The 12,920-nt window shown below is 37.7% G+C and overlaps 1 protein-coding gene across 1 annotated transcript in view; it reads right to left on the reverse strand.

Moving 5' to 3' along the window:
- Window positions 1-5,117: 5,117 nt before the first annotated feature.
- The window catches only part of WDR64 (WD repeat domain 64), a gene marked incomplete at both ends in the record, with an annotated part of 149,248 nt that continues 141,445 nt past the window's right edge, over window positions 5,118-12,920 (reverse strand). Inside the window, one exon of the mRNA XM_082666678.1 lies at window positions 5,118-5,201. Within this exon, the coding sequence (XP_082522804.1) occupies window positions 5,118-5,201 (84 nt within the window). The remainder of the gene's footprint in view (window positions 5,202-12,920) is intronic.

Raw genomic sequence — 12,920 nt, forward strand, 5'->3', positions numbered from 1 at the left:
CCCCCACCCAGTTGGTCACACACAGCGGGCTGGCAGTCTTCATGACTGGCTTCATGGCCCAAGGAGTCCTGGGGCTGGTACTGTCTACCTGGTAGGTGGAGCTGTTCTTGGAGAGTGTGGCTGTGGGACCTGAGGAGTCCTGAGGCCAATGCTCACCTGCTGATGGTTAGGACCAGGTCCCAGTATGGCTGGTTTTGTGGCTTATAGTACTCCAGAGCTGATGCTGATCCATTGGTAGGCAGGGCCATTTCCCAGGACGGCTGCTTTTGGGACCCAGGCATTCCTGGAACTGGTGCTAGCCCATTGGTGGTCAAGGTTGGGTTCCCACACAGCTGGCTACTTGGCCTGGGAGGTTCTGGGACTGGTGCTGATCAGCTGGTTGTTCAGTTAGCCCCTAGCACTAACAGGCTACAGTGAGGATTCCAAAATGACACTTGCCAGCACCAGTGTCCTTGTGTTAGAATGAGCTCCCCCAAAATGACTTCTACCAGTGTCTAGGTTCCCAGGGACAGTCCTAATAACCTCCTACCTCTCCTGGAGTCTGTCCAAGATCAGCAATTGGGTCTGACACAAGAGTCTTTCAAATTACTGTCTCTGCCCTGGGACTTGGAGCCTGTGAGATTTTTGCATGTGCCCTTTAAGAGTAGAATCTCTGTTTCTTACAGCTCTCTGGCTCTCCTATACAGGCATCCTGCTAGCCTTCAGTGCTAACATTCTGGGGGGCTCATCTGTTGCAGAACTCCTGGTCTGGGGAGTCCCATGTTGGGGTCAGGCCCCGCACTCCTTGGAACAAACCTCTAATCTCTGCAGCTGAGATTATCCTTCTGATTTTGGGTCGTCTATCCAGGTATGTGGGTCTTGACTATACCACATCTTCACGCTTCCTATCCATTTTGTTATGGTTCCTTCTTTATATTTATCTTTAGGTATGGAAAATCTTTTGTTAGTCTTCAGATCATTCTCACCAATAGGGTCTCTGTAAATAGTTGTAATTTTGGTTTGCCCATGGGAGTAGGTGAGCTCATGATCTTCCTACCTCTTGGCCTAATCGTGGTCACACCCCTGTTTATTTTTAAATTATCTGTATTTTAAAACTCTATGACATTACTGTTATTGCTTTATCCTGTTAATGTTCATTTAAGTTAACCACTTGTATACGATTTTCCACCTCTGAACTCCTATCCATTTTCCATCTTCTTAAATAATATCCTTTAGTGCTTTCTTTAATGTGTTTCTACTATGATTAATTTCCTCAATTTTTGTTGTCCAGAATCCTATGTGATTTTTAGCTATTTTCCCCTTGACTGAGAATGCTTAGCTAGCATTCATTTTATTTCAGAACTTCGAGGATACCATTCTATGTTTTCTGGCACTTCACAACCATTTTTTTCTGTGGAGAAGTTGGCAGAAGTCATTTTAATTGTGCTACTTTGAAGATATTTTGTCCTTTTTCTACTTCTGTTGCTTCCATAATTTGTTCTTTGTTCAATTTTCAGCAATTTTACTATGAAATGTGTGGATTTGCATTTTTTAATTAATAATTGTTTATTTTGCCTAAGGCCAATGGCTCTTCCTGATTCTGTAGGTTAGAGGCTTTATCAGGTTTTGAAAACTAACTGAATATTGCTGCTACCTATTCTTTTCTCTCCTGGTACTACTGTTATTCTTCATATTACCTCAATTCTGCTTTTACCCTCTCTTGTTTTTCATCTTTCCATCTCTCAGTGCTTCATTACAGATAATTCCTTGTAACCTATATTTTTCAGCTCACTAATTTTCTATTTAGTTGACTTAGTCTGTTGTTATATCCTTTGAGTTTTTCATTTTTGTCATTGTGTTTTTTGGTTCTAGAATTTCCATTTAGTTCTTATCAACAATTTCTATTTCTTTGCTAAAATTCTAAATCTTGTGTTTTTGGTTTTTTTTTTTTGCGGTACGCGGGCCTTTCACCGTTGTGGCCTCTCCCGTTGCGGAGCACAGGCTCCGGACGCGCAGGCCCAGCGGCCATGGCTCACGGGCCCAGCCGCTCCACGTCATGTGGGATCCTCCCAGACCGGGGCACGAACCCATGTCCCCTGCATCGGCAGGTGGACTCTCAACCACTGCGCCACCAGAGAAGCCCTAAATCTTGTGTTTTATCTCCTCCAATATAATAAGCACAGTTATTTTAAAGTCTATATCTGGAGTTCCCAGGTGTTGTTTCTATTACCCGCTGTTTTCTGTCAGTTGTCATTCTTGTTGTCTTGTGTCCTCATGTACCTAGTCATTTTTTGTAGTGTCATAGGTATATATTTGGAATAGTAAAGATGTAATGTAAGGCCTAAGATGACATCATCTTTCTCCACAGTATGTACTCCTGCTTCTGAAGGCTCCTGGGTACTCTAGCAATTTAGGATTACCTTAGTCCAATTTCAGGGATTAAAATATCTGGAGGCAGAACTGTAGTCCCAGTGAAGATCTGTTTAACTTTATGTCACTCTTATTTCTAATATGCAGGTTTTTGGAGCCTCAACCCAAAGCCAGAGGGGATTATACCTTGATGGGGTCTGGATTCCTTTCCCTGTCTCTTTAGCCCTAATTATCACTTCAACTCCTTAGCCACTTAACCTTCCATTCTTGAATCACCACATGCTTACAGGAGAAAATTAGCTTCAAAAGTTGAGCCTCAGTCCTCCCCTAGAATCTGGTACATTCATGCTTCACCATCCTATTTGTGATCAGATGCCTTCACAGAGATTTCTTTATTTTGTCCTTGTTTCTTAGTTGTCTTCAGTGGGAGTGATTGGTCCAAACTACATAGTCTACCATCACCTGAGGCAGAAATCATTACCTTATGTTTTAGTAAATATTTTAACTCCACGCTAAAATAAAATATTCTTATTTATTTGTCAACAAGTCAAGCCTTTTCTTAAATGATTAATTTACTCGGCCTCTCATTTGATAAGTGAGGGAAAAGACAAAATTTTTCTACATATTTTGTGTATCATTTAAAATTATTATAATCACATAATTAGTTATACTGCTATTCTTAACATTATACTGACTAAAATACAATCATTTATTACATAATGTGCAAAAATTCCAAAATATTTTTTTTAATTATGAGGGTCAAGAAATTGTATATTTCTGTTAAAAGAGGTTTGAGAGAATTCCTCAGTCAAAAAAGGAGAGGGATGCTAATTTAGGGCCTTGAATGCCACATTAAAGGAATTGAGTGCATGGCAGGGTATTCAATATTGTCTCATTCTAGGAAATGTATGCCTAGGGATGAAATGGCCTTCTTTTACAACTGAGATTGAGAGGCAGGAAATGAGATCATTTTCATAAACTCCTTTGAATTTTCTTGTTACTTTTAGAATTTTTTTTTTATAAAGAGTATTCTGGGGCAAAATGGATAAAGGAGGTTAAAAGTTTCAGACATCCAGTTATAAAATAAATAAGTCATTGGGATGTAAAGTATAACACTGTGACTATATACTGTGTTGTATATTTGAAAGTTGCTGAGAGTAGATCTCTGCTTTTTGTTTGCTTTTTTTATTCCTCAGCAACCCTCAGGTGCCTGCACTCCAGCTGCTCCCCCATGTACTCCCCAGAGAGTAGATCTTAAAAGTCCTCATCACAAGAAAAAAATAAATGTAACTACATATGGGGATGGATGTTAATTAGACTTAATCTGGAGATCACTTCACAAAATATACTAATGTTGAATCATTTTATTGCACACCTGAAACTAATATAATATTATATGTCAATTATACATCAATTAAAGGAAAAAAATCTCCTGGCTTTCTTAGGTATTTAGGGCCAATTTCCCATAACTATATTCTGTTTTTGCAGGAGTCTCTTCTTTCATTTGAGTGAATGATACAAATTATTTTTAAAAAATTAAAAAACTTTAATGTTCAATATTTTCTGTTGGAACTTTAGTTTTGAATGTAATTAAAATAAGTGAAGAAAAAAGTTAAAAGAAAAAAAACAATAGGAAAAATGATTAGATTCCTATGAACAATAAAAATTAGTACATGTCTATAAATAAACATAAAAAAGTAAAATTTTTTATTCATATGAATAAGATCCATATGAATAAAAAATTTGCTTAGCTTCCCAAAGTTGCTGGGATTTAAGAATTATAGAACACTTCCTAGAATGTAAAGGCAGTATCAAATGTTCAGGGACCATAGTTTTTTCTTCCCAGGTAGCCTTGTGCTTTGGGGAAAGTAGACTAACCCTTGACACAGGAATGCTTTTATTACTTAGAACCACAAATATTTTTCCCAAAATGATTTGGGTCAGCCAGTCTTCAGGCTTCAATTCTTGATATTTCCTCATGTCTTTGACTTATTTAAAATCTCATTTATTATTGATCAAATATAGATGCTTTCATTTTTTACATGAGTATCCAATGGTGAAATTAATCATTTGATCAAAATATCAGAATCAATTAATAAAGGTATCAGTAAAAGATGAACCCCAGCAACTGCAGATAACCATTCAAGTTCTATTATCTGGAGTCATTTATAGTCTAAATGCAAATAACTTCTGACTTTATCTAAGAAACTCTGAGCATTTTCTTCCATATGACATTTCTCTAAATGAAAAAGACAAATAGCTAGAGGCTTGACTGGCACATTTTTCTTTTTAAAAATAATTCTCTTTATACTGCACATAGCATGACACATAAGTAATTTTACTCTTACTGCGTACATTCTGATAATAATTCTGGTTATAAATTAGGGTGAACAATGGGGGGAGGTGGAAAACAAGTCATTGATAACCATATTATTTTAGATCTACTTATGCTATTGATTTTATTTGTTTCTTTATGAGTCATTTTTCTGACAGTAAATAAGAAATATTCCTTATTCAGTAAGTGGATTTCCATGTATGAAAGAAGCTGGCAAACTGGATGTTGCTGCTTGCATGGTATTCAGAGATGAGACCATCTGAAGACCCTGAGTAATCTTTTCCATCAATAGGATGGCCTGAGGATACAGAGGTTGGTGACAATATCTGATAGACCCTCACTTTCATCCTGAAATAAAGACTGGAGTATCACTGAGACCTTGCCATTTGAAGTGCAGCTCAGGCAACAGCAGCCACTTCTGATTTTTCTCTCTTTACTTGGGGATAGCTGGGAAGAAAGAAGAAGTCAGGTTTATCTGTGGGACAAGATTTCCTTTCAGACTTCTCCTCCGTTGTACCTGTGAAATAAAGGACAGGTCAGTTAGTAACTGCATTATATGACAAACACAATTTTTTAGAGTCAATCTGTACCACTAATTTTTATGAAGATTTTAATCCTCCTAAAGGATTAAAGGAAGAAAGTTTAGTTATTTACTTAGCTACCCTGTGTGCCTCCTGGGTAAAAATGTGTTAAAAAAAAAATAGGAGGTGAGGCTCCAGCAGCTCATGGTGGAAGAGCAAAGGCTTTAGAACTACTTAACTCTGGAATTATCCATTCTTGTGATTCTCTGTCTAATCTGCAAAGGGTTGGGGGTTGGTTAAAATAAAAGAAAACAAAGAAGCTTGTTAGGTTGTTGTAATATTAATATCATGAGTCCATTGTCTTATAAAAAAATAAATCAAGTGATGATCCCACAAATGAGAAAAATTGTTAGTTTTGAATTAGATATTTTTAGAAAACATGCATATAAAAAGTTAAGCTTGTTTGGTTTCAAAATTTAGATCAAGAGGTGTCTAAATTTGTCAGAGAGGAAGCAAGATGGTGGAGTAGAAGTACCTAAGCTCACCTCTTCTCATGAAAACATCAAAATCACAACTAACTGCTGAAAAACCATCAACAAAAAACCTGGAATCTACCAAAAAGATACTCTACTTTCATTTCAAAGACAAAAAAGCCACAATGAGACAGTAGGAGGGGTGCATCTGTGATACAATCAAATACCATACTTTCCACAAACTGGAAAATAATTAAATCACAGAGGTTTTCCCACAGGAGTGAGAGTTCTGAGCCCCACATCAGGCATCCCAGCCTGGGGGTCTGGCATCAGGAGGAGGATCCCCAAGAGCATTTGGCTTTGAATGCAAATGGGATTTGATCACAGCAACTCCACAGGACTGGGGGAAACAGAAACTCAACTCTTGGAGGGCAAACGCAAGGTCTTGTGTGCACCAGGACCCCAGGGGAAAAAAGCAATGACTTCATAGGAACCTGGGCCAGACCTACTAGCTGGCCTTGGAGGGTCTTCTGGGGAGGTGGGGAAGGCTGTGGCTCACTGTGGGGACAAGGACACTGGTGGCAGAGGTACTGGGAGATATTCATGGACATGAGCTCTCCTGGAGGCTGCCATTTTGACACCAAGTCCTGGTACCACCCAACAGCCCATAGGCTCCAGTGCTGGGATGTCTCAGGTCAAACAAACAATGGGGCAGGAACAAAGCCCCACCGATCAGCACACAGGCTGCCTAACGTCTTCCTGAGACCACAGCCCCCTCTAAACACACCCCTTGACACAGCCCTGGCCACCAGAGGGACAAGACCCAACTCCATTGACCAGAGGATAGGCACTGGTCCCTCCCACAAGGAAACCTGCCCAAGCCTCTTAGAACAGACTCAGTCACCAGGGAGCAGACATCAGAAGCAAGAGGAACTACAGTCCTACAGCCTACAGAATGGAGACTGCAAACTGAAAGCTAGACAAAATGAGATGGTAGAGGAATATGTTCCAGATGAAAGAACAAGATAAAACCTCAGAAGAACAACTAAGTGAAGTGGAGATAGGCAACATACCCACCCAAAAATTCAGAGTAATGATAGTAAAGATCATGCCAGATCTCGAAAAAGAATGGAGGAGTAGACCAAAAAGATACAAGAAATGTTTAACAAAGAGCTAGAAGACATAAAGAAAAAACAAACAGATTTGAACAATACAATAACTGCAATGAAAAATACACCAGAAGGAATCAATAGCAGAATAAATGAGGCAGAAAAAATGGATTAGTGAGCTGCAAGACAGACTGGTGGAAATCACTGTCACAGAACAGAATAATAATAAAAAAAAAGAATGAAAAGAAATGAGGACAGTTTAAGACATCTAGGAGAACATTAAATGCACAGACATTAACATTATAGGTGTCCCACAAGGAGAAAAGAGAAAGAAAGGGCCAGAAAAGCTATTTTAAGAGATAATAGCTGAAAACATCCCTAATATGTGAAACAGTCAGCCAAGTCCAGGAAGTGCAGAGAGTCCCAGGCAGGATAAACCCAAGGAGGAGCACAGTGAGACACATATTAATCGAATTGACAAAAATTAAAGAAAGATAGAAAATATTAAAAGCAACAAGAAAAAAGCAACAAATAACATACAAGGGGATCCCCATAAGTTTCTACAGCAGAAACTCTGTAGACCAGAAGAGAGTGGCATGATATAGTTAAACCTATATATAGGTTTAAAGGGAAAAAGGGAAAAAACTATAACCAAGAAAACTCTACCCAGCAAGGCTCTTGTTCAGATATGATGGAGAAATCAAGCTTTACAGACAAGCAAAAGGTAAGAGAATTCAGCACCACCAAACCAGCTTTACAACCAATGCTAAAGGAACTTCTCTAGGCAGAAAAGAGAAGGCCACAACTAGAAACAAGAAAATTACAAGTGGAAAAGCTCACCATTAAAGGCAAACATACAGTAAAGGTAGGAAATCATACACACACAAATATGATATCAAAACGAGTAATCATGATAAGAGGAGAGGACAAGTGCAGAATATTGGAAATGCATCTGAAATTTAAGAGACCAGTAACTTAAAACAATCTTGTTTATATAGAGACTGCTATATCAAAACCTGATGATAACTGCAAACCAAAAATCTACAATAGATATACAAACAAAAAAGAAAAAGGAATCCAAACACAACACTAAAGATAGTCTTTAAATCACCAGAGAAGAGACCAAAAGAGGAAGGGAAGAAAAAAGATCTACAAAAGTAAATCCAAAACAATTAACAAAATGGCAACAGGAACATACATTTCGATAATTACCTTAAACATAAATGGATTAAATGCTTCAGCCAGAGAACTTAGACTGGTTGAATGGATAGGAAAACAAGACTCAAAAATATGCATTCTATAAGAGACCCACTTCAGATCTAGGGACACATACAGACTGAAAGTGAGGGGATAGAAAGAGATATTCCATGCAAATGGAAATCAAAAGAAAGCTAGAGTAGCAATACTCATATCAGACAAAATAGACTTTAAAATAGAGACTGCTATAAGAGACAAAGAAGGACACTACATAATGATCAAGGGATCAGTCCAAGAGAAGACATAACAATTGTAAATATAGATGCACCCAACATAGGAACACCTCAATATATATGGCAAATGCTAACAGCCATAAAAGGAGAAATCAACAGTAACAAAATAATAGTGGGTTGGGGGACTTCCCTGGTGGTTCAGTAGTAAAGAATCTGCCTTCCAATCCAGGGGACAGAGGTTCAAGCCCTGGTTGGGGAACTAGGATCCCACATGCTGCAGGGCAGCTAAGCCCACATGCCACAACTACTGAGGTAGCGTGCCTTAACTAGAGAGCCTGTGTGCTGCAAACTACAGAGCTCACATGCTCTGGAGCCTGTGCACCACAAGTAGAGAAGAGAAAACCCGCATGCCACAACTAGAGAGAAGCCCGCACGCCGCAACAAAAGACCCCGCATGCCTCAGCGAACTAAGCGCAACTAACCTCAGCGCAACTAAGACCCAATGCAGCCAAAAAATAAATAAATGAATAAATACATAAACAATAGTGGGGGACTTTAACACCCCACTTTCATCAATGAACAGATCATCCAGACAGAAAATCAATAAAGAAACACAGGCCTTAAATGACACATTAGAACAGATAGACTTAATTGATATTTATAGAGCATTCCATCCAAATGCAGCAGAATACACATTCTTTTCAAGTGCACATGGAATATTCTCCTGGATAGATCACAAGCTGGGCCATAAAAACGCCTTCATAGATTTAAGAAAATTGAAATAATATCGAGCATCTTTTCCAACCACAACACTTTGAGACTAGAAATCAACCACAAGAAAAAAAGTACAAAAAAAAAATAACACAGGTGGAGGCTAAACAATATGCTACCAAACAACAAGTGGATCACTGAAAAAATCAAAGAAGAAATAAAAAAATGCCCAGAGACAAATGAAAATGAAAACATGATGATCCAAAACTTATGAGACACAGCAAAAGAAGTTCTAAGAGGAAAGTTTATAGCAATAAAATTGTACCCCACAAAAGAAGAAAAATCTTAAATAACCTAACCTTACACGTAAAGCAACTGGAGAAAGAAGAACAAACAAAACCCAAAGTTAGTAAAAGGACAGAAATCATAAAGACCAGAGCAGAAATAAATGAAATAGAAATGAAGAAAAGAATAGAAAAGATCAATGAAACTAAAAGCTGGTTCTTTAAAAAGATAAACAAAATTGATAAAGCTTTAGCCAGACCCATCAAGAAAAAGAGGGAGAGGGCTCAAATCAATAAAATTAGAAATGAAAAAGGAGAAGTTACAATGGACACCACAGAAATACAAAGGATCATAAGAGACTAGTACCAGCAACTATATGCCAATAAAATGGACAACCTAGGAGAAATGGACAAATTCTTAGAAAGGTAAATCTCCCAAGACTGAACCAGGAAGAAATAGGAAGTATGAACAGACCAATCACAGGTACTGAAATTGCAACTGTGATTTAAAAACTTCCAACAAACAAAAGTCCAAGAACGATGGCTTTAGAGGTGAATTCTATCAAACATTTAGAGAAGAGTTAACACCTATCCTTCTGAAACTATTCCAAAAAATCTCAGAGGAAGGAACACTCCCAAACTCATTCTATGAGTCCACCATCACCCTGATACCAAAACCAGACAAAGTTACCACAAGAAAAGAAAATTACAGGCCAATATCACTGATGAACATACGTGCGAAAATCCTCAACAAAATACTAGCAAAGTGAATCCAACAATACATTAAAAGGATCATACACCATGATCAAGTGAGATTTATTCCAGGGATGCAAGGATTTTTCAATATCTGCAAATTGAACATTGTGATACACCACATTAACAAAATGAAGAATAAAATCCATATGATCATCTCAGTAGATGCAGAAAAAACTTTTGACAAAATTCAACACCCATTTATGATAAAAACTCTCCAGAAAGAGGCATAGAGGGAAACTACCTCAACATAATAAAGGCCATATATGACAGACCCACAGCTAACATTGTGCCTAAAGATGAAAAGCTGAAATCATTTCCTCTAAGATCAGGAACAAGACAAGGATGTCCACTCTCTCCACTTTTATTCAACATAGTTTTGGAAGCCCTAGCTAAAAATAAACTCAAAACAGAGTAAAGGTCTACATGTAAGGTTGTATACCATAAAACTGTTAGAGGAATATGTAGGCGAACCAACTTTGACATAAATCACCACAGTATCTTTTTTGATCCACCTCCTAGAGTAATGGAAAAAAAACAAAAAATAAACAAATGAGACAATTAAACTCAAATGCTTTTGCACAGCAAATGAAACCATAAATAAAATGATAAGATGACCCACAGAATGGGAAAAAATATTTGCAAACAGTGTGACTGACAATGGATTAATCTCCAAAATTTACAAACAGCTCATGCGGCTCAATATCAAAAAATTAAACAAACCAATCAAAAAATGGGCAGAAGACCTAAATAGACATTTCTCCACAGAAGACATAATGATGGCCAAGAGGCACATGAAAAGATGCTCAACATCACTAATTATTAGAGAAATGCAAATCAAAACTACAGTGAGATATCACCTCACACCAGTCAGAATGGACATCATCAAAAAGTCTACAAACAATAACTGCTGGAGAGGGCGTGGAGAAAAGGGAACTCTCCTACACTGTTGGTGGGAATGTAACTTTGTTACAGCCACTATGGAGAACAATCTGAATGTTCCTTAAGAAACTAAAAATAGAGCTACCATATGACCCAGCAATCCCACTCCTGGGCATATATCCCAAGAAAAACATGGTCCAAAAGGATACATGCACCCCAATGTTCATTGTGGTGCTGTTTACAATAACCAAGACATGGAAGCAACCTAAATATCCATTGAAAGATGAATGAATAAAGATGTGGTACATATATACAATGGAATATTACTCAGCCATTAAAAAGGAAGAAATAATACCTTTTGCAGCAACATGGATGGACCTGGAGATTATCATACTAAGTGAAGTAAATCAGATAGAGAAAGAGAAATATCATATGATGTCACATATGCAGAATTTAAAAAGAAAGATACCAATGAACTTATTTACAAAACAGAAACAGACTCACATACTTAGAAAACAAACTTATGGTTACCAAATGGGAAAGGTTGTGGGGAGAGAGAAAATAGGAGGTTGGGATTAACATATACACACTACTATCTATAAAATAGATAATCAACCAGGACCTACTGTATAGCACAGGGAAATCTACTCAATACTCTGGAATAACCTATTTGGGAAAAGAATCTGAAAAAGAATAGATATATGTATATGTGTAAGCTAATCACTTTGTTGTACACCTGAAACTAACACAACAATGTAAATCAACTATACTGCAATACAAAATAAAAATAGGGCTTCCCTGGTGGCGCAGTGGTTGAGAATCTGCCTGCCAATGCAGGGGACACGGGTTCGAGACCTGATCTGGGAAGATCCCACATGCCGCGGAGCAACTAGGCCCGTGAGCCACAACTACTGAGCCTGCACATCTGGAGTTTGTGCTCCGCAATAAGAGAGGCTGTGACAGTGAGAAGCCCGCTCATCACAATGAAGAATGGCCCCCACTCGCTGCAACTAGAGAAAGCCCTCACACAGAAACAAAGACTCAACACAGCCAAAAATAAATAAATAAATAAATTAATTTTAAAAAATATGTCAACTTAATTAGAAAAGTAATTTGTTAAATTTAAATAAATAAATAAATAAAAATAAGGGAATTCCCTGGTGGTCCAGTGGTTAGGTCTCTGTGCTTCCACTGCATGGGTCACAGGTTTGATCCCTGGTTGGGTAACTAAGTTCCCACATGCCATGTGGTGTGGCCAAAAAATAAAAATAATAAAAATAAAAATTACTATATATTAGATCTTCCTCTTAATTTTTGATCAATTTTAATAACTAGATAAATGACCACATTTTAAGTTAGGCTTATATAAACTTCCTAGAACTAGTAGAAGAGTTTTAAGGTTTGAGTTTTTTAGGCTGTTTGGTTTAAGAGAATGAGCATGAAATTTGGAGTAAAATGTTGGCCTCAGGTTATCACTTAATTTTATGTGATCTTGGCAAGTCACTTAACCTCCCTTCTGGCTCCACTTTTTTCCAATTCTACAATGGGTATAACACTTTGTGTGATTTTTGTGAAAATCAAAAGAATCATTTATAAAAATACTATGTAAACTGTAAAGTTTTGTGTTAGTTTTCCTACTAATATTGGGGTGGCCAAAAAGTTTCTTCGGGGTTTTCTGTAAGACTTTACTTTTACTTTTTGGCCAACCCAGTATGTGGAAAGCATTCTCCTTGACTTGGCTGGTAAGCCAGAAACTTACTGATGTCTTGGCTCCTTCAGGCAGGTACAATAATGTTAGGAAGCAAGGATGGCTACACAGCCCTCAGATATGTCATGTCATACTGCCTAGCTTTTAAAATTAGTCAGTGAACCTAAGTCTGACATTAGCTCTCAGAAAGTTTTACTTTTTCAGGCTCAGAGGTCTTGTTTGATTTTTCTGTCTGTCCAGGAAATTCATGATTTCCATCTCACTAAGATAAAACACATGCATCCTGGAATATTTGTAAACCAAGTAGGAACTGAGATAATTTTAGACCCAGAAATAAGAAACAATCCAAACAGAAATGGGATACA

This window comes from Grampus griseus (assembly GCF_964374135.1).
Source record: "Grampus griseus genome assembly, chromosome: 1".
Classification (NCBI taxonomy): Eukaryota; Metazoa; Chordata; class Mammalia; order Artiodactyla; family Delphinidae; genus Grampus; species Grampus griseus.